This window comes from Dasypus novemcinctus, chromosome 16 (assembly GCF_030445035.2).
Source record: "Dasypus novemcinctus isolate mDasNov1 chromosome 16, mDasNov1.1.hap2, whole genome shotgun sequence".
Lineage (NCBI taxonomy): Eukaryota > Metazoa > Chordata > Mammalia > Cingulata > Dasypodidae > Dasypus > Dasypus novemcinctus.
This window is the reverse complement of record NC_080688.1, coordinates 80,147,793-80,170,604: the sequence shown is the minus strand read 5'-3', so window position 1 is coordinate 80,170,604 and position 22,812 is coordinate 80,147,793. Positions and strand designations below refer to the sequence as shown.

Genomic DNA, 22,812 nt, shown 5'->3' with positions numbered 1-22,812 from the left:
ACCAGAAATATATGACTAGGGAAAAAGGAAAAAAAAAACTCTCCTAAAAGTACTTTCTAAAGCCTAGAAAGCCGCAGGGCAGCAACACTGATGAGCTACAATGTTTAAACTTTGCAAATATCACATTTATTTCACTATATCAAAATGCTTATGTATCCGCCCACAAATAGTACAAACTCTTGGGTCTGAGGCTGAAAAATGAGCATCCTCTCTCTCTGCTATCTTGTTTCATTACTTTTGACTTTTGAGTTATACTTTGCTAATTGGCTTCAAAATTCTCTTTTCTATGGTCGCAATATTTGCTAAGAAAGAAAACGGTAACACAAGAATCGAGAAAATTATCGTTTTATTTTACTTGTGTATTATAGTACCCCAAAATACTAGAACTGAGGGCCAAGAAAATCACTAATCCATCCTCTTCATTGCAGAAACTGTTTCACTCCTTTTCAGTGCAGAAGACTTCAACAAGACATTGATTTATGACAGACGAAATCAAGGGGTGATTGTCAGTGAGCCAAATGTGTTCATGGGTTTGGCTCACTTTAACATGTTACAAACAGGACAGTTCACTTTTCAGGAAAATCATAAACTCTCACAATTACAGGCATTCCATCATCAATATTGATTGTAAGATTGGAGAGCGAGCAAGCAAGTAAAAACTCTTTCCATAATCGTCTTAATACCCCAGCAGGGTTTGGGTTTTTTCCTATGGGCCCCAAGTCAAGGGCCAGCTCTAAGGAGAAGAAAATCTGCCGAAGAAGAGGACACTGTCGGACAGGTTGTGCCTAACGAAGAACAGGAAAGGATGATTGCAGTGGAAGTTTTCATAGTCTCCGACGGATGCGGTGACCATGCCCGCGCCGGTGGCGGCTGCGGCCTCAGTGCCTTCCTCAGTCACCACCATGAAGGACCTGTGCAGGAACCTCTGCGGGCGCAGCCCCGACCTCGCCGACATCCCCGTGTAGTCCGCCCTGCAAGAGCTGAAGGCAGCCTCCAGGCCCAGGGCGGCCAGCACCTCTTCTAGATCATAGCTCCCTTCCACTTGAAGCCGGGGCAAGTGTAAGCTCACGTTCTTCTCTTCCATACGCCCTGGGTTAGTCCATTCTATTAATTTATCAGGAGTTATCTTATCTACGATCTATTTTTATTTAAAAAAAAAAAGATGGGGGAGAGAGCAGAATAGCATGATCATCAATAAAAATTTAAAAGAGTTATACTGAATTGTATCAGTCATAAATTATTAATGTTAATAAATAAGACTAGAAATTTCATTTCTCTAGACTTGTTTCATATGGCAACTATCTTATATGCTTCTCTATTTAAATTACCTATGTACATGTGAAAGCCCAATAGCATTAAAGGAATTGTTAAAGAGAAGAAATACCATTTGTTTTTCTACCAATTTAATAAATATTATTTCATTTTTACTACCTTGCATGCATGTATATTTTATACAGTTGCAACCACAATGAATATACAGTTTTACATGATATAAAATTTTGCACACTACTCCATATCTCTACTAAATATCTCAAGTCACTATATATTTTATGTAATACTCATCCACTCATTCACTTTACAAACATTTGGTATGAACCAGGCACAATAATGGATAGTGCAGATACAAAATTTACTAAGTCTTAGTCACTGAATGGCAAACTAGGTATCCTATTGTATTTCATGCGGAAATTACCCATTTGGTTCACAAAGGCAATTCTTTTCCTTGGAATTTTTGAATCAGAGTATAAATACTCTTAAAGCTGTCATACATATTGTCATTTTGCTGTCCCAAAATAATTTTCGGTGTATAATGGTACTACTAATAATATTCCACAGCAACAGCACAGCATCCAGTATTAGAATATGAGAGTAGCTATCATATATTGAGCACTTTCTGTGCCCTAGACCTACTCCAGGCTTTCTGTATAGTTATCTATCTCTCTCTTTGTCATCTCTAATCATTTCAACAAAACTACCAATTAAGCACCATGGAGTCTGCTCTATAGATGGGAAAATACTGAGGTTCAGGGAAGTTAAGAAGCTTCAGAGGGCAGATAGCTACTGAGAAAAAAAAACAGGAATTTAGAACAAAACCTTCTTGATTTCAAAAACAAAGAGCATTGCCACATTACTTTTGTAATGGCAAAGTGGATTGAACAAAATCACAGACATTTAACCAGGGGTTCAAGTCTGAGGGTCAAAGAAGGAAATTCAGAAGACCCATGAGGCTACTGAATATGTAATTCATGCTGTATGTGTGCAAATGTGATTTTCTGGGGGATGGAAGAAGATCCATAGCTATCGATCATTCCTCAGAATGGTGGGTGATCTGCAGAATTTCTATATGGTCTTAAAGTTCCATTTCATCTCAACCAAAATATTTCAGCATGGTTCTTCTCAATAAACCTAACACTATTAAATGTTCCTCCTTAGACATCCATCTGTACCTGCTGGCCAGAGTGTGAAATATTTGGAAGCCCCATTTCGAGGTTCACTCAAATCAAACTTTGGAACACAAAGCATCAGAAATAGAACTCAAGAATGGAGATGCACGTGTTTACCTCCTCCAGACCATCTATGTCATCTGGCAGCAGCACAAACAGGCTCAGGCCATTGCCTTTATACGGAATCCCCAGTATTTTGGCCTTCAGGTCTTCCAAGGAGGTGAGGTTAAAGGAATGAAGCTGTTTCATCATCGGCACAGATTTACTTGTGCCCTACAACAAATTAACAGAACACATGAATGTCAAGAGAGACATAAGACAACTTCATTAGCTCACCGAAATAATTAGCTCAGCCTTAAATAATGCTAAAGATCAGGGCTTCTAGAATTAACCTTCAGGGCAGCGGACGTAGCTCAACTGATAGAGCATCCATCTACCATATGGAGGGCCCAGGGTTGGATCCCCAGGGCCTCCTGACCCATGTGGTAAGCTGGCCCATGCACAGTGCTGCCATGCACAAGGAGTGCTGTGCCATGCAGGGGCAACCCTGCATAGGGAGCCCCATGTGCAAGGTGTGCGCCCGTGTGTAAAAAGTGCAGCCCGCCCAGGAGTGGCACCACATACATGGAGAGCTGACACAGCAAGATGACACAACAAAAAAGATGCAGATTCCCAGGGCCGCCTGATAATGCAAGCGGATGCAGAAGAATACATAGCGAATGGACACAGAGAGTAGACAATGGGGAGGAAGGGGAGAGAAATAAATAAAATAAATCTTTAAAAAAAAGAATTAACCTTCTCTATGTCATCTGCCATTATAGATTTGCTCAGATATGACTTTAGATTTTTACATCCTATATTGAAGCACATCGTATAAATAACTTAAGGAGCATAACTTATTCAGCCAAAATTCCTCCTCCTTGGTGTTTTCTTTCTTAAATTCCATGTCCCATTGTCCTTTAAAATAAACTGTGTTCACCAGCACCAGCTTAGAAGCACTGTCAAGAGAGCCATCTGGAAACAGGTCCTTGATTTTTCCTGCAAAGAGTAACAACAACAAAAAATTGGTCTGTCTTCAAAATTACAGGTGATATGCATGGCAGACACAAAGCAGATGGAGCTGACTAATCATTCAAAACAGCCAGGCCGGCACCTGAAGATCTTGTGCACAAAGGGTTTGCTGGCAGAATCCATAAGGAGCTTCTTACTTTGCCCAACACCTATTAATCCCATTGGGGTCAAAGAGGTGTGATGGTTAAGAATTCAGGCTCTGGGATCAGATTGCCACTGTTAGCATCCAGTTTTGCCTCTTCACAGCTATGGCATTTTGAACAAGTTATTTAAGCTCTCTGTGCCTCAGTTTCCACATCTGTAAAACAGGAATGAAACTAGCTCCAAAAAGTTTTGAAAAGAAGTAAATGATTGAACACATGAGAAGCACATAGAACACTATTGGCACGTATTAAACACTCAGCAAGTGTTAGTTATTCTTATCTTTTCCCATTCTGTATAATTGCCACCTGAGATTTAGAGATTATTTATTTTAACAGAACAGGAGTTGACTTTTTGTGTCAGGCTAACTTTAGCCATTTGGCACAAAGAATACCACCTTAGTCAACCCTTTGATAAATCCCCATTTTTCTGCTTTTTTAATTTTCTTTCCTTTGGACTAAGAATTAAGAAAAAAATGCATTCTGAAATAACAGATCTCCATGACAATGGTAATAAAAAGTGTAATCTGATGATTGAACACTAAACTACAGCTATTGTTCTCCAAACTATGATTCCAAAATAACATTGTCTGGTATTTCTTGAAGGTTTGGCTCATAATTTGTCAAATTCTCTTCTGTGGATGGAGCTGAAAGTTGTTAGAATCCCTACACAATGCTAGAGTGGAGGTGAGGTTCAGATGGCCCCAGCTGCAGGTGCCGGACATGTCTTCATGGCAAGTTTCTCACTTCGCAAAGGGACATTTTCACTTAGGGACCCAAATTCAGAAAGCTCTTATATAAAGGAAAGCATATGAACACAAAACAAATCTATTCCAGATTCATGAAGCACAAAGGTATTAAGATTCAGGGCCATGTGCAGAGAAAGAATTCTCTCCATGCACTTGGCCTCCTCTGATACCATTCCTGGCCCCCTTGGCTCTCCCACATTTACTCAGACCACTCTACCAGCTCAGTGCCCTGCATCACCCTCCCTGCCCAGCCTTATCCTTCCAACCCTGCCAACCCATCTCGAGTGCCCACATCCCACGCAGTGTCATCTCAGGCTGCACTCACAGTAGGTGCTCAGGAAGTATTAATGATGAACCACCAACCCATACTCTACCATGTGTTTGGTTTTCAAACCAGGAATTAATCTTCTTTCGACAGTCTTCTGCAGCATTTACAAAATCAACGGGCTCCAGAGAAGCGTGATAATATTTTTCAACATAATCTAGGTATCTCTTTAAGAGAAACAGGGAAAGAATAGGAAGAGGTCAAACAGACAATTTATTAATTGCCAACATCTCTGACTAAATTTCTCTGTACATCAGGATGACTAACATAGTAAGCTGGAATTTTTAGGTCCTGGGTAAATAACTTTGAGTGCCTCAATAGACACTTTTATACAGATGCAATGAGTTTAAGACAAAAATAAGATTCAGAACTGGCAAGGGAAAAGCAGCTCCCAAAGGGTCTGAATGTCTGGAGAGCAGGCGGTGAGAGCCCCTCCAGGAAAGTGGACAGGCAAGTGACCAGAGGGCAGTGAGAGCCCCTCAGGGAAGTGAACATGCAGGTGGCCATGAGGCAGCAAGGGTCCCCCCAGGGAAGTGGACGGGCGGGTGGCCATCAAGCCAGCGAGAGCCACCCCACGGATGCGTGCAGAGCCAAGTGGCCATCGAGGCAGCATGACTCCAGGTCCCTGGTCCTCAGAGGGCCAGGTGGCCTTTCATGAATACAGTCACAGATGCGGCAGACAGAAAACACTTACTTGAAGGAAGAGGTATGTCTTTTCTCCAAACAGCCTATTGGTTATGCTGAGTTCATAATCATTAGTAGGTTTGTTTATCTCAGTTAAAAACTTTTGAAACTGCTGATGTATCTCTGCTGACTTCTCAGTCTTAAAAAAAAAAAAAAAAAGACAACTCAGTGGGTTATCTTGGCAAAAGAAAACCTAGATTCTCCCCTAAAGGGACATGGCTGCTGGGTCTTTGCCTCGGTTTGGCACCCTTGAGGGTAGACCATGGCCTTGTAATGGTGCCTGGACATCAGGTGCTTTTACACAAATCACCCGGTAACCTAGTCACAGCCTATCTCAGTTCCATCATGTTGTCCTGCTGCCCAACATCACAGATCTTGCTTCTGTGAATCACATTGCATTTTGGTCCCTCATAACCCTCTTCTAAATTTTTTGTAGGTTTGTTTTAACTCCCCATAAGAGCCTAAGCCCCTTGAGGGAAGGAATCAATTCCCTGGGTGATTCTTATCCACTCTGAAGTTAGAAAATTTCGAACTGTTCCAGACTGTGGATATGAAAAGCGACTCCTGCTGTATAAATGGCTATTTCTGTGTTGCTCACTAGGATCTTATTTGAAGCGATGGAAACGTTTTGGTATTGGATGGTGGTGATGGTAGCACAACATTGTGAATGCAAATAACAGCACTGAAATATATATCTGAATATGATGAAAAGGGAGATTGTTAGATTGCATATATGGTAACAGAATGTAAGCTTTTAAATAATCCATAGAATTACACTACAAGGTGAACCCTAAGTTAAATCATGGACCTTAATTAATAGTAATACAATAGCACTATCATCAATTGTAATAAGTGTTCCACATCAATGCAAAGTATTGGTGATGGGGTGATACATGGGAATCCTGTATTTTATCTATGATTGTTCTGTAAACCTATAAAATCTCTAATAAAAAAGAAAATTTTGGAAAAAATAAATAAAAGATATATCAGGAAAATACCAATCAAAAGAAGACTTGCATAGCTATGTTTATATGCAAGCATAAAATATTACTCATTTGAAAAGGCTTTAATTCACAGTTGCGAAAATTAATGCACCAAATAACATAGACTAAATATATATTAAGGAAAAAGTGACATATATAAAAAGAAACAATCAAATCAGCCATAATGGAAGAAGATCTTAACACATCACTTCTAGCAATTGATAAAGCAGAAAGAATTATTGATAAGGGCCTATATCCAGCATATATAAAGAAATCTTACGTCTTAAAAATAAAAAGACAAGCAACCTACTTAAAAGAATGGGCAAGAGTTTTGAGTAGACATGTTTCCACAGAGGAAATACAAATGGCTAAAAAGCACATGAAAACCTGCTCAACATCACTAGCTATTAGGGAAATGCAAATCAAAACTACAATGAGATACCATTTTACACGTATTTGACTGGCTAATATTAAAAAAAAAAAACTACAAGTGTTGGAGAGAATGTGGAGGAATAGGAACACTCATGCACTGCTGGTGGGAATGTAGAATGTTGCTGCTGCTGCTGTGGAGGATAGCGTTGGTTCCTCAGGAAACTAAATACAGAACTACCATGTGATCCAGCAATCCACTGCTAGGAATATACCCAGAAGACCTGAAAGCAGGGATGGCAACAGATATATACACACCAATGTCCATCGTGGATTTTCACAATTGCCAAAAGTTGGAGGCAACTCAAGTGTCCAACAATGGCTGAGTGGATAAATAAAAAGTGGCATATACATACTATGGAATATTAATCAGTTCTAAGAAGAAATGAAGTGCTGATACATGTGACAATATGGATGAATTTCAAAGACCTTATGCTGAGTGAAATAATCCAGTCACTGAAAAACAAATAGTGCATGGTCTCACTGATATAACTAAGGATCTTGAACAGACTCACAAAGGTAGAGTCTGGAGGAAGTTTACCAGGAAATAGAAAAGGAGTAGAGAGTGGTGAGCAGAATCTATGATAAGATGGATGGGGAAGTTTGGCAGAGGAATGTGGGTATGGTGGTGTAGCTATATGAGTGGGGTCAACGATCCTGGAGAGTGTGAATAGGTTTGGGCTATCCCTAGAGCTCCATGGAAGGCCGGAGGAAGGAACAGGTTAACTTCAAGGAGGTTGAGGACCATGGTTGAGAATACAATTATAAGAGTGCATTTTTGGCAACAATGGCAGGGGAGGGTAACTGGTGCAGGATATCAGTGGTGGGGAAAGGTATGGGGAATGGTACACGTGGGGCATGCTTTATGGAATATGAATGTGTTCATGTGGTCATAGGTTGCTATCTCAGTGGGTAAAGACCCACACAATAACGAACAAAATATTAAATTCCCATCCTGGGAGTCCTGCTACATTTTCTAAACAGTGACAAGAATTTCTAGAGCACGTTGGCAGTGCCTAATGAAAGAAAACAGACCAATACACCAAGCCCTCGATTTTAATGCTTGTAAAAATTGAAAATTAGCCTAATATCTATTTTCTGAGAGTTACCTCTTGAAAACCTCCTTGTTACTCAAATGGAGGCTTTCTCAAAGCCAAACTGAGCAAATAAACTCACTACCTTTCCCCCAGCTTTGGACATAACTCCCAGGGATGAGACTCCCTGGCACCAAAGGATGAATACCAAGCACCAACCAGTGATGCGTTTGGAAAAAGACCTTGAACAAAAGGGGGAAAATTAAATACAAAAGAGTTTTTATGGATAAGAGATTTCAAAGTGAGTCAGGAGGTCATTCCAGAGGTTACACTTTTGTACATCTCCACATGGATCTCACTAATTGCCACAGTTAAAAAAGACTCAAACAGGGGTATTCCCAAGGACACTAGAGACATCTAGACACATTGGGCAAGGCACATAACTCCATGAAATCTGCACCCTATCAGTGGGCCTTACCTTGGAATTTATAATAACCTATTTCCCCAATAAAACAGAGTTAGACTCATTTATAATTTCCCCACACATGATTTTTCTATCCCTTTTATTTGAGCCTATAATTAGCACTATACCCATTAAATATATATGTTTCAGAGACTTAACTATTTGGTCTGTTCATATGCCAGTTGAGCCCTAAATCTCAGCAGAGTTGTGGCCAACACCTACTCTCCAGTTCATCAGACTTGCCCAGGACAACTAACAAAATGATGATGAAGGACAACCCCCATCTCAAAAAACAAAGACTCTCTTCAACTACAAGCAAAACAGTTCCTTCCATCAACTACATAACATCTGAGCCTGCTCTCAGTCTGAAGCAGGGCAGACATGACCATCCTCAAGATTGAGGAATGAAGAAACATAAGGGGGGAATGCAAACATGAACCAAAGTAGATTTATCATTATTGTAGTAATGGAAGAACTTGGAACATTGATATATAAACAGTGGTTACCAGAGGTTCTGAAGGGAGGGCCAGGGAAGAAAAGGTGGAACATAGAGTGCTTTTAGGGCATTGGAATTATTATGCATGATACCACAATGACAGATACAGGCTACTATACATTTTGTCAAAGCTATAAATTTGTACAGTGCAAAATGCAAACTTTAATGTAAACTATAGACCATGGTTAGTAGCAATGCTTCAAATGTTCATCAGTTGTAACAAATGTACCACAATAATGTAAGATGTTATTAGTAGGGAAAATGTGAGAGAGGGAGGAGGTGGGGTATATAGGAATCCCCTATATTTTCAATGTAGCTTTTCTATAATCTAAAACTTCTTTAAACATAAAGCTTAAAAAAACTGAAAAAATACATTGAAAAAGATATAAAAGCTTGTACAACAAAATTAACAAGTTTACTATAGGTGGTATAGAAGCTACAAGCAACAGTAAGAAAATACACTTTCTTCTCAAACACACAGAGAACATTGAAGAAAATAGATCACACATTGGGCCAAATAATAAGTACCTTCCTGAATGTGTCTTTTCCACAGTACTATTAAGTTAGAAAACAGTAAAAACAAGGTAACTACAGCAAAACAAAATATAATACAAAAACCTAGTAACACATAACTGATGGGGCAAAACAGAAATCACACATTAAATATTAAAATACTTAAGAGTGAACTATAATATAAATATCTGGGTCTTAAAAATGAACTCTAATGAAAGATGGGCAAGGCCTCCCCACAGAAAACTCTAAAATATCATGGAACAAAATTAAAGATCTATACAAATGAATCAACATTCTATGAAGTAGATTGAAAAATTCAATATTGCAAATATGTCAATTCTCCCAAAATCTACAGATTCAATGTAATCTAAGTAAAAATCACAGTCAATGCTTTGTAGAAATTGACAAACTGATTTGAAAATGTATATAGAAACCTAAAAGACCCACAATAGTGAAAAAGAGGAACAAAGTTGACAACTTAGACTGCCAGACTCTAAGACTGATTATAAAGTCATAAAAATTAAGACAGTGTAGTATCAGGATAAGGAGAGTCGAACAAAGTCATGGCATGGAACACAGGCCAGAAACAGATACATATTTATATAGGTCACCTGATCTATGACAAAGGTGCCACTTACAAACAACACATTTCAGTGACGATGCTGAATGAAGATAACATAAGATGCTATTTTCATGACCTTGATGTAGGCAAAGAGTTCTCAAACAGGACCCAAAAAGCACTAATCTTAAATAAAAGGACTGATATATTGGATTTTATCAAAAGACACCAAAGGAGAGTGAAATGCAATGGACTTTTTCCCCCACATTACTGGAGACCTTTAAAGAGAGGAAATCTAGACAGAAACAGATAACTGAGTGGAAGAAGCAGAAGCCAGAAGAGGACAAGTGTTGGAGCAGAGATGCAAGCCAAAGAACCCCAAGGATGGAGGCAACGCAGTCCCAGAAACCTATAGGCTCTGGGAGAACACATGACCTGTCATAGCCTTGATTTTGGACTAATATCCTCCAAAATTCACGACACGATAAATTCCCATTGGCTTAATATGTGGTATTTTGTCATAACAGACATGAAAAGCTAAGACAGACTGGGAGACTAAATTTCTCATACCTACAAATGACAAAAAAAGATACATGTATGTACTAATCAATAAGATAAAGATAGTTGAACCAAGGAAAAAAATATGATTAAAAGACTTGATAAGTATGTCATAAAAGAGGATATCAAATGGCTAAAAAGCATATTAAAAGGTATCCAATATCATTATTCATCAGGAAAATCAAAATTAAATACCACTATGAACATTGGTATGCAGATGTCTGTCCATGTCTTTGCTCTTAGTTCTTCTGGGCATATACCTAGCAATGGTATTGCCAGGTCCCTTGGCAAGTCTGTATTCAACTTCCTTAGGAACTGCCAAACAGTCTTCCACAGTGGCTATACCATTCTAAATTTCCATCAAGAGTGAATAGCATTCCTATCTCTACATCCTCTCCAACAGTTATAATTTTCTGACTTTTTAATAGTGGCTAGTCTAAAAGGTGTGAAATGATATCTCACTGTAGTTTTGATTTGCATTTCCCTAATCACTAGTGATGTTGAACATTTTTTTCATGTGTTTCTTTGCCATTTGTATTTCTTCTTTACACAATTGTCTTTTCAAGGCTTTTGCCCATTTTTTAATCAGGTAACTTGCCTTCTTATTGTTGAGTTGTATGTTCTTCTTGTATATCATGGATATTAAATGCTTTTCAGATGTTTAATTAGCAAATATTTTCTCCCATTGAGTCAGCTCCCTTTTCACCCTTTTGACAAAGTCCTTTGAGGTATAAAAATGTTGAATTTCGAGGAGGTCCCATTTATCTATTTTTTTTTTCGTTGCTTGTGCTTTGGGTGTAAGGTTTAAGAAAGTACCATCTACCACAAGATCCTGAAGATGTTTTCCTCATTTTCTTCTCAAAACTTTATGGTTCTTGCTTTTATATTTAGGTCTTTAATCCATTTTGAGTTAATTTTTGTAGAAGGTGTATGATAGGGATCTTCTTTCTTTCTTTTTGATATGGATATCCTGTTCTCCCAGCACCATTTGTTGAATAGACCATTCTGGCCCAACTAGGAGTGTTTGATCAGCCTTGTCAAAAATAATTTGACTATAGATGTGAAGGTCTATTTCTGAGTTCTCAATTCAGTTCCATTGATCAATGTGTCTGTCTTTATGCTAGTACCATGCTGTTTTTAACACTGTAGCTAAGTAATACGCTTTAAAGTCCAGAAGTGAGAGTCCTCCAACTTCATTTTTCTTTTTTAAGATCTTTTTTGCTATTTGGGACCCCTTACCCTTCCAAGTAAATTTGATCATTGGTTTTTCCATTTCAGCAAAAAAAAAAAAAAAACTGTTAGAATTTTAATTGGGATTGCATTGAATCTGTAAATCAGTTTGGGTAGAATTGACATCTTAATGACATTTAGTCTTCTAGTCTTCCAATCCATGAATATGGAATGTGCATCCATTTATTTAAGTCTTCTTCAGTTTCTTATAGCATTGTGTTGTAGTTTTCTGAATTCAGGTCCTTTATGTCCTTGGTTATGTTTATTCCTAAATATTTGATTGTTTTAGTTATGATTATAAATGCAATTTTTTTTATTTCCTCCTCAGAAATACTATTGATTTTTTTAGCAGGAACCATAAAAGCAGTAAAAGAAATCATGTTTGAAGTTGATATAAAGTTTACTTTAACAAAATTTTTTTAGAAAATCATTAACAACTGTATTCCAATTAAATTTGAATCAAAACGTAAATGGAATATAAAACAAAATATTACTCAAAACCAATTGGAAACAAAAAATCCTTTACTAAAGAAATTGACTAAGTTATTAAAAATCTAAACCAACAAGAATAAAAAAGAGAGGAATAGAAAAAAGAAGAGAAAAGAAAGGAAAAGAAAGAAAAAGAAAAGAAAAGATTACAAGACCCAAGTAACTTTAAATCCAAATTCTACGCAAAAAATCAGAAGTATTTCTGAATTTATACAAACTCTTTCAGAAAATACAAAAAAAGAGGGAATATGGCACAACCCATTTTATAAGCCTAGAGTTACTTGGATATCAAAACTGGACAAGGGCTGTTTAAGAAAAAAAATTATAGGGAAACGGACTTTGGCCCAGTGGTTAGGGCGTCCGTCTACCGTATGGGAGGTCCGCGGTTCAAGCCCCGGGCCTCCTTGACCCGTGTGGAGCTGGCCATGCGCAGTGCTGATGTGCGCAAGGAGTGCCGTGCCACGCAGGGGTGTCCCCCGCGTGGGGGAGCCCCACGCGCAAGGAGTGCGCCCGTGAGGAGAGCCGCCCAGCGTGAAAAGAAAGAGCAGCCTGCCCAGGAATGGCGCCGCCCACACTTCCCGAGCCGCTGACGACAACAGAAGCGGACAAAGAAACAAGACGCAGCAAATAGACACCGAGAACAGACAACCAGGGGACGGGGGGAAATTAAATAAATAAATAAATCTTTAAAAAAAAAAAAAAATTATAGATTGATTTCATCCATAAACATAGTTTTAAAAATACTCTCAATAAAATATTAGCCAATCCAATTCAAAAATGTATAATTAAAAAAAGAAATCAGGGGAGCAAATGTAGCTCAAGTGGTTGAGTGCCCTCTTCCCATGTACAAGATCCCAGGTACAATCCCCAGGACCTCTTAAAAACAAAACTAATGTCAAAAACCAACTCTCTTTGGGGAGCTGATGTAGCTCAGTGATTGAGTGCCTGGGTCCCATGTTTGAGGTCCTGAGTTCAATTCCCAGCACCTTCTAAAAAAAAAAAATCATGACCATGCTAATTATCACACGAATGCAAGAATGGCTTATCATTAGAAGTTCTATTAATGTAATAGTTCTATTAATGTAATTCACTCCTTTAACAAAGAAAAGAAAAATCATATGATTACCAATAGACTCAAAAAAAAATTCATGCACATATGACTGGTATTATCAGGCCCTAGGATTCCAGGCCACTCTCCACAAGTATGTGGAACGGGCCTGGACACAGTGCTGAGGGGAAGAGACCTTGGCCCACTTGCTTTGGTAGACAATTTGAGAATATCTGATGGAGATGAAGATGCACACTCTCTCTCAGGTATATGCTAGACCAGCGCCATCCAGTAGGAAAATAATGTGAGTCATAAATGTGAGCCACATATACCATCTTATTTTTCTAGGAAAGGAAGAAAGGACAGGAGAAAGGAGGAGGAGGGGAGGGAGGACAAAGAAAGAATATCCATCAACAGGATAGATGGTCATGAATATGAATCAACTAGAGCTGCAGGTATCTGTCCAAAATGGACGAACCTTATAAAAATAGTGAGCCAAAAAACAATCAAGTTGCAAAACTATTATATGATATAAGATACATGGGAATCAGGCACTCCAAATTCAGGTAGTGGAACTTCCTCTTCAGCAGAGGATGGGAGTCCCAGGGGCATCTGCTGATTCGCTTTTTTCTTAGACTGAGGGGGAGTGTTATTCATTAGATTTTTATTCCTTTTTTACGTATGTCATAAAATGTTATAGTCTTTTTTTGAAGCCAGTTTCAGAATACTCTGAATTCATGTGACCATCACATGGGTCCCTGTCAGGCTTGGCTCTGGGTGGATCACTTCACTCATCGTTTCCTCAACTCTTTAAAGAGGAGATTAAGGCAGATGGCCTCTAGGATTGTCCCATTCCTGACATCCTTGCAAGCAGTAATTCTAGTCCTCTTCCCACACTGGCTGCTCCCTGAAAGGACAGAGCTGCCCCATGGGGTTTCCCTCTCCCTCTCCCTCTCCCCTTTTACCATTTATTCCAAAGGCAGTGCAAACCATTTACACGAGGTAAATATGTTCGTGAGTGGGCAGGAAAACCTCGTTGATTCCTCTGTGTGCTCAGTGAGCATGCCCCATGCCAATGTTCTCTACAGCCTGGATGGCGGGAGATGCCCACATTTCAGGTGAGAATAGCCCTGCTCTTTCATGACCCGAGCATGTCAGCATCCAGAAATAACTCACCACGCAGTAAGTCTACTATTAGCATGCTACCCAGGCTCCAAGGTTTGAAATGTTTGCCATGCCAGTAGGTTTTACAGAGCAGAGCTGAAATTCTTCCCCCAGCCCACCCCAGGTACCAAGCCCAGAGTGGGGCTTCTGTCCTCAAGGATGTGCCTTTTCCATTTGGTACCATGGTTCTGCACAGCTTCCTTGCTTTGGGTGGAAAGTGCTCAGAAAACAACGTGCCCTTGTCTGAGTGGACAGCTAAGTGGCTGTGCCATGTGCACCCTGGATGGTCCACTGAGGCGCCTGAGGCACCTGGCATCCTGGCCTTGCAGGACTGTGAAACGACAGCTCATATTTACTGTGTGAGTCAAGTCACGATTCCACAAGGGTTTGGAACTGGCTACGACTATTGTCCAGCCGGCAGTGACCCTCCCAGGAGCCCTCACCACCCTGGGTGCTCAGTCCTGGCCTGGTTGACCTACTCCCTTTCCCATGTTGGGCAGATTGTCATTTAGATGAGGGACACTGAAGCTGGAGGAAACCCCAGGAAGTCATGTCCTACACTTACTTTTGTTTTTAATAAAACATCAGGAGGAGGTTTTTAAATGAAAATGGAATTTAGTAATAACATCACCTAATACTACCACCTCTGGTATCCCAGTGTTTTCCAGACATTCTCCTGGATGTATCAGAGGAGCTCAAAGAAGTTTGTTAATGTGCCCAAAGTGGCATAACAGGACTTGAACCCAAATCTGTTTAACTCCAAAACCTACCCATGCTGTTATTGGAACTTTTTTACCAGCATATATGATAGTGGTTATTTTCCCTTAAATTCTTTTCATAATTTTAAGGGTTTATTATTATTGTATAATCCAAGCGACATGGTTTGGCTGCAGTGATTATTACCGCTTAATAAGAAACGTGGACCTCTTTCCCCAGAAAGAACACACCTGAAAGGCAACCATTTTGAAGATTGTAAAACTAGCTCCTACCTCTTTTTCTTCAGCTTTTATTCTTGACCTGTCTTTGTCTTTTTCAGGGTGAAACACCTGAAAGGGACAAAAAAAAATTATGACTGCAATGGTCAGAGCAGAGAAAACTTTACGTAGAATGAGTCAGGGAAAATTGGACAGTGGTTAAAGAAACCTCATTTCTCCCTTTGCAAATACCCTGAAGTCAAAGTCTGAATTATCCCCTGATCTCTCAGAGCAGCAAGCGTTGGTTTGCCCACTCATCTATTCATCAGCTTTGTGTCATTTATACCCGGTAGGGATCCTGTCACTACTCCCGGGAGCTTGTGTTCTTCACACTTTGCCTTTAATTAGGAGAGTAATGGTTTTGGATAACATACTCACCCAGCCCCTACTCAAAAGAAATTCAGGCATCAGAGAGCAGATGGCACCTGGAGAGGCAAGAGGACTTCCCTGATGGACCTGAAATCCCTCCATCTCTTTACAGATTTTTTTTTTTTTCTGGTTTCCTGGCCTGAGAGTGCAGGTGAACAGATTTTCAGGGTCATGCGCAGGTCTGGGAGTGTGCAGCCAAGGAAGCCCGCCCCTACCTGCTGCAACTGCCAGGCGGTGCTCCCGCGGGCCCCGAGCAGGAGCATGCCCAGGGCAGCCGAGATGCCCGCAGGCGAGAAGAGGATGTTGCCGTCGCTGGTTTTCCTGAGCTCATGGAAAAGACCAAACCCAAACTGCCGGTTTGCCACGCTGAATGAATTCATGATGAAATTAGTGAGGTCTAGAAGAACAACGGCAACCATTAAAACCAAACCAGCCCTTTTCAGCTATCTTTTTTTAAGTTTTTATCTGGAAATAATTTCAAACTTACAGTTGCAAAAACACAAAATCCACACAGAGAACTCCAACATACCCCTCACTCAGATCCCCAGCTCCTCCAACGTTTAGCGTTTTGCCACATTTGCTTATCATTTCATCTATCCACCCACGCATCCATCCATCTATTTATCCTTCCATCCATCTCTATCATCTCTCTCTCTGTATGTCTATAAATTTTCTAAACAGTTGAGAGTAGGTCTATATACCCTTTTCATGTATTTTGATTGCTTTATGTTAGGTAGCCCTTCCCTCTCCTCCTTCTCTTTCTGCATTGCTCCATAAAATAGGGATTTTCACCCTTTCTGTGAAAGGCTTCTGCAGCCTTCTCGCCCCTTCTCTTGACAGAAGGCATGAATCGTCTGGAGTCTGGAGTCAATGATGAGCCTCAGGGCTCACCAGGGAGCAGGGTTACTGCCTTGCTGGCTTCTCCTTCTGAGTCACTGGCCTCCTGGCTGCTGGGTGGGCTGCCCCAGGCCAGCCCAGCCCTTGTCCTGCCCACCGCCAGCTGCTCCAGCTGCTCTACCTATGGCTGGCAGGGAACGGGTGGGAGCCCCACTAGCCCGGGTCTAAGCAGAATTCTCCACACCAACCTTCACAATGGTAAAGACAACATTTTCTATCTTCACCTGATACTTTCTGTTTCTCAGTGGATTCAAAATTCTGTCGCAAGAGTGACAGGAGAGATTAATTCTCTCAAACCTTAGTCCATAACCATGTAGGCCTCTGAGCTGAATTTTCTCCAAAGGGCAATGATATATCTCTGGCCATGAATTATTAGTTGGGGAAGAAAAGGTTCTGAATTGTTTCCGGCTTCTACAACGAGTTTGTGTTATGTTTAATATCACTCACAAAGCCATTTTTAAAGAGCAATTAATTTTTACCAAAAATAAGTAAGAGTGCTTTTTATGTTTTCCTAATAAATGTAGTTAATAAATGTTTAAGAAAAACCCAAAATAAGAATAAGATGAATATGGATGCCTACTAAAGCATCTCCCATCTGGTATTAAAGTTTCCATTTCAACCCCAGGTATCTAGATTCCTTGCAGGTTAACTCAGAAATAGAATGAATTAAATTAATATCAAACAAGGTGAAGAAGATACATTGTCATACCGTGTAGGCACTGGATTAAATAAAAAACACCCCAAGGAAAGTCTATGCACAATGAAAAGGACTTCCTTTAATTCAACAAACAATGCTGTTCCCAAGATACAGAGTCTTAAGTTGGAGGTGAAGGAAGCACTTACCTGGCCTTCAGAAAGACAGAGATGGTTGGGCAAGGAAGTAGAAAGCAGGTATAAAATGAGCAGTTGGGATCCTGAATTTATAGTTCACTCTGCCTCTCCCTAGTTGTTATACTTGCCTTTCCAATGAAACAACTCTGGTTTCTCAACGATAATTTCCCTAGTAAAATTTGCATGCAAGGTTTATGAGAAAACTGAGGATTTAATTTGATACTGTTCATCGCCATGAAGTTAGACACTTGAAGTTGTCAGTAATTATGTTGTCAATTGTAGCTCAAATAGTCTGTGTACCTTCGACATCTTTCCATCACCATATCATCAGGGGAATAAAGTTTACATTCTAACTCTTCCACAATCCCATTGAAATTCTTTTCTTGGGCCCAAACAGAAAAAGATCTAAATTAATCAGGGAACGAAAACAAGGTAAAAAGGCAGGAGCTCAATCCAGAGTTACAGGATAGCATTAGAACAGCCAAATCAAATGAACAATGATACAAAGGGTGAGCCCAAGAGAGGAACTTGTCACTGAAAATGTCAGGGATCCCCTGGAAGGAGCTGTTAATAGCAGTGGTTCTCAACCTTCGGTACACACTACAATCCCCTGGGGAACTTTAGAAAAGTAATTCTAAGTTACTGTAGATTTTTTTCACATGCATTAAAGTGTACTCTAGCAATTCCCTCTGGTTATGTACCCAGGAGAATTGGAAACAGGGACTCGAACAGATATTTGCATACCAACATTCGTAGCAGCACTATTCACAGCAGCCAAAGGGTGAAAGAACTCAAGCATCTATCAACAGATGAATAGATAAGCAAAATGTGGTCTGTACACACAGTGGAATACTACCCAGCTGTGATAAGGAATGCTACTAAGTGGATGAACCTTGAAGACACCATGTTAAATAAAATAAATCAGGCAAAAAAGTACTGATATTATATGATTCCACTTATATGAGATACTTAGAATATGCAAATTTATAAAGACAGAAAGTTGGTTAGAGGTTATGAGGAGTTAGGGGAGGGGGAAATGGGGAATTATTCCTTAATGCAGGGGTTCTTAACATTTTTTTTTCCACGAACCCCTTTGCCAGTCAGGTGAAAATCACAAACCCTTTCTCAGAATGTGGCGGTAGATAGTTTTATAACACTCAACTTGCATTAGGTCTAACAACTATTGTAATTGCAAAGTACAGATGAACATAATTGAGTTTTTGAGAAAAGCAACAACTGTAATGTGATATGAAATGAATACTACTGTAATTTATTGCATACATTCATAAGTGATTGGAATGCTAGATTTCAGTTAGAGGTCAGAGAAAATAAAGATAATAAGAGTTGATTTTTTTCAATTCAAGCTCACGGACCCCCTTAAGGATCTGTGGATCCCTGGTTAAGAACGCCTGGCTTAATGAGTACAGAGTTTCTAGTTTGAGGTGACAAAAAACTTCAGTAATTGATGGTGGTGATGGTAGCACAAGATTGTGGATGTAAACAATACTGCTGAACAGCACATTAAACAATGGTTAAATGGCAAATTTTATGATTGATATACATGTACATGTGTAACCTTAACAGAAGTTTTTTTAAAAAGCGTGTAAGTGGCAAAAAAAAAAAACCACAGTTCTATGCCCAGGCCTTACTGCAGACCAACTGAATCAGACTCTCTGCGATGGGAACCAGAATTTATATCATCCCACATGATTACAATGAGTACCCAAAGCTTTATAGCCTGATGCAGTCTTGAATTACATTCATACTTTATTTTTACAGAGGTAGAGAGCCATGTCCTGACAAGCCCATGTTCTGCAATAAAGTTAATTTTGCAAGTTGCGTTATTTTGGGGTGGGAAGTACAAAGAAGAAAATGAAAGAAAATTATCTTGCTAGACAGGAACCAGAAAGAGGTGTGAGAGAAGTTTGGGCAGGTAGCTACACAAGCACACACATGCACCACCTTTTTCATACTCAAGTGTTCTGTCTACTGATTATATAATCTCTAATTTTAATTGATTCAGTAAACATTTACTGAGAGCCTTCTGTGTGCCTGACATTGGGCTAAGTGCCAGTAATTCATAAAAGTCCAACAACCTCCAACATCAATGATTTCGGGAAAACAGCAACAACACTATTAAAAAAAAACAGGAAATTATACCTGAAATTCCAGTTGTTCTTTGGGCATTTCTACTGACTCTATTAGCTCATTAAAAAGAAACAGTACCTTTCCTACTTTTGGCTATCATGAATAACACTACTATGAATACCAGTGTGCAGATCTCTATTCATGTCGCTGCTCTCAGTTCTGGGCAGGTACCTAGCAATGGTATTGCCAGGTCCCATAGCAAGTCTATATTAAACTTCCTTAGGAAATGCCAAACAATCCTCCACAGTGGCTGCACCATTGTACATTGCCACCAACAGTGAATAAGTGTTCCTATCTCTCTACATCCTCTCCAACATTCACAGTTTCTGATTTTCTAATACAGCCAGTCTAATAGGTGTGAAATTATCTCATTATATTTTGATTCGCTTTTCCCTAATCATTGGTGATGAACATTTTTTCATGTGTTTCTTCACCATTTGTATTTCTTCTTTGGACAGTTGTCTTTTCAATTCTTTTGCCCATTTCTTAATTGGATATTTGTTTTTTTATTGTTGGGATGCTATCCTCGTATATCATGGATATTAAACCCTTATCATCTGATGTGATCATGTGATTTCCAAATTATTTCTCCCATTGAGTTGGCTGCCTTGTTACTCTTTTGACAAAGTCCTTTGAGGTGCAAAAGTGTTGAAATTAAGGAGGTCCCAATTATCTATTTTTTCTTTTGTTGCTCATGCTTTGGGCATAAGGTTTAAGAAACTACCATCTATCACAAGATCTTGAAGATTTTTTTCTACGTTTTCTTCTAGGAGGTGTATTTTTGTTTTTATATTTAAGTCCTTGATTCTTTTTGAGTTAATTTTTGTATAAGGTGTGAGATAGGGGTCTTCTTTCCTTCTTTTGGATATGGATATCCAGTTCTCCCAGCACCATTTGTTTTTTTGTAGACTGTTCTGGCCCAGTTGAGTGAGCTTAACAGCCTTGTCAAACATTGCTTGACTGTATACATGAGGGTCAATATCTGAGTTCTTGATTTTGTTCCATTGGTCAATCCATCTGTTTTTATGCCAGTACCATGCTGTTTTTACCACTGTAGCTTAGGAATAGGCTTTAAAGTCCAGAAGTGAGAGTGCTCCTACTTCATTCTTTTTTATGACTTTTTTTGCTCTTTGGGGCCCCTACCCTTCCAAATAAATTTGATTATTGGCTCTTCAATTTCTGCAAAAAAGGCCGTTGGGATTATTATTGGGATTGCATTGAACCTGTGAATCAGATTGGGTAAAATTGACTTTTTTTTTAATTTCCCCTCCCCCCCCCCCGCCCCCGCTTTTACCCTGTTGTCTGCTCTCTGTGTCTGTATGTTCTTCTGTGTCTGCTTATATTCTCATTAGGCAGCTCTGGGATCTGACCCTGGGATCTTCCAGAGTGGAGGAGAGTTGATTACTCTCTTGAGCCACCTCAACTCCCTTAGAATTGACATCTTAATGCTATTTAGTCTTCCAATCCATCAACATGGAATGTCCTTCCATTTATTTAAGTCTGCTTCAGTTTCTTTTAGCAATGTTTTGTAGTTTACTGAATACAGGTCCTTTATGTCCTTGGTTAAGTTTATTCCTAAATATTTGGTTGTTTATAGCAGTATTAATCATTTTAGCCGAAAGTTGGAAACAACCCAGGTGTCCATCAACTAATAAATAGATAAACAAATTATGGAGTATACACACGACGGTACATTACACAGCAGTAAGAAGAAATGAAGTCATGAAACGTATGAAAGCATGGATGAACCTGGAGGACATAAAATGTACTCATCAAATACAATGAATGTACCACACTAATGAAAGAAGTTGTCAGTGTGGGTGGTGGGGAGTGGGGTATATGGGAACCTCTTATATTTTTTAATGTAACATTTTGTGTGATCTATGTATCTTTTAAAATACGATAATAAAAAATGAAAGAAAAAATAAAAAGCATTAGCAATTTGTTACGGCACAAACTCTGGATGACAATGCAATGAAAATGTTGAATGAAGCAAGCCAAACACAAAAGAATACTGTGTGATTGCCCTATTATGAACTAAACATATTAAGTGAAGTATGAACATGGATAGAATTGCATACATAAGACAATTTTTCTTTGAAGCTGAACAAATGTAAGTTAATAGTACAAAATATTAACATCAGACAAAAAAAAGTCCAACATTATACTAAGTGAGGGAGACCAGACACAGAGAACTACACATCATATGATTCCATTTATGTAAAATGTAAATATAAATCAATGTATAAAGATGAAAGGAGATTTGTGGTTATGTAGGTCTGAGGAAGAAATGCTAAGGGGTGTGGAGTCTTTCTTTTGGGAGTAATGAAATTGTTCTAAAATTTTTGAGATGATGAATGTAAAACATTGTGATTATACTAAAAGCCGTTGATTATACAATTTGGATAGAATAGCCAGAAACAGCAGCTACATACAGTGGATGAAACATAGGGAGATTGAGAGGTAGGGAATTTTCTTATTTGTCTGTCTGGTTTTTGTTTATTATTATTATTGAAATAATGAAAATTTTCTAATAATGATTGACATGATGAACGGACAACTATATGATTAAAGCAAATGCCATTGATTGTACACTTGGGGTGAATTGTACGCTTTATTAATATATATCAATAAAATTAACTTGTTAAGAATAAATAAATAAAAGAAAGAAACAGTACTTGGATTATTCCTAGTTTAAGTTTTTGGTATAAGATAGGGAAGATCTGCCTTCGTTGCCAAGCTGCAGTCTGAGAAGAGCATACTTGCTCTTCCTTCCACTCAGAGAAGAGTCACCCTTTGCTTTTTTGTGTGTGTGTTTTGAGTGTAGCTCTTTAAGCCAACTCAAAGCCATATTTAGCTTTACTTTCAAATTGTCACTGATAAATATGCAAACTGAGTAAGGTTTAAAAAGCATTAGCCATCCTCACCTTCCTGTTAGCTGACGTAGTGAAGTGCAATGAACTGGAGAGTCCTCAATGATATTGCAGGGACAGAATCAGGACATTATATTTCCTGCCATAACCCACTGAATGGACTGGGAGAGAGTGTCAACTACAACATAAACTACAATCCATGCTGTGTAGCAGTGCCCTAAAATGTACTCATCAAATGCAATGAATGTACCACACTAATGAAAGAAGTTGTCGGTGTGGGGGGTGGGGAGTGGGGTATACGGGAACCTCTTATATTTTTTAATGTAACATTTTTATCTTTA

General features: G+C 39.1%; 1 protein-coding gene across 1 annotated transcript; it reads right to left on the bottom strand.

Annotated features, from left to right (window-relative positions):
• Positions 1-733: 733 nt before the first annotated feature.
• On the bottom strand, positions 734-16,102 carry SERPINB13 (serpin family B member 13). The gene is made up of 8 exons (XM_004452923.1): positions 15,938-16,102; positions 15,369-15,425; positions 5,424-5,552; positions 4,779-4,896; positions 3,341-3,482; position 2,991; positions 2,562-2,717; positions 734-1,138 (listed from the first exon to the last, which is right to left on the bottom strand). The coding sequence occupies exons 1-8, from the start codon at positions 16,100-16,102 to the stop codon at positions 734-736; spliced, it is 1,173 nt and encodes a 390-aa protein (XP_004452980.1).
• Positions 16,103-22,812: the final 6,710 nt, after the last annotated feature.

Excerpts from the sequence above, each read along its gene's own strand:
- SERPINB13 (XM_004452923.1), bottom strand. The coding sequence starts at position 16,102 with ATGAATTCATTCAGCGTGGCAAACCGGCAGTTTGGGTTTGGTCTTTTC. Across the intron at positions 4,897-5,423 it reads AGACATACCTCTTCCTTCAA|AGATACCTAGATTATGTTGA; the intron begins GTAAGTGTTTTC and ends TTTCTCTTAAAG. Across the intron at positions 1,139-2,561 it reads ACATAGATGGTCTGGAGGAG|ATCGTAGATAAGATAACTCC; the intron begins GTAAACACGTGC and ends AAATAAAAATAG.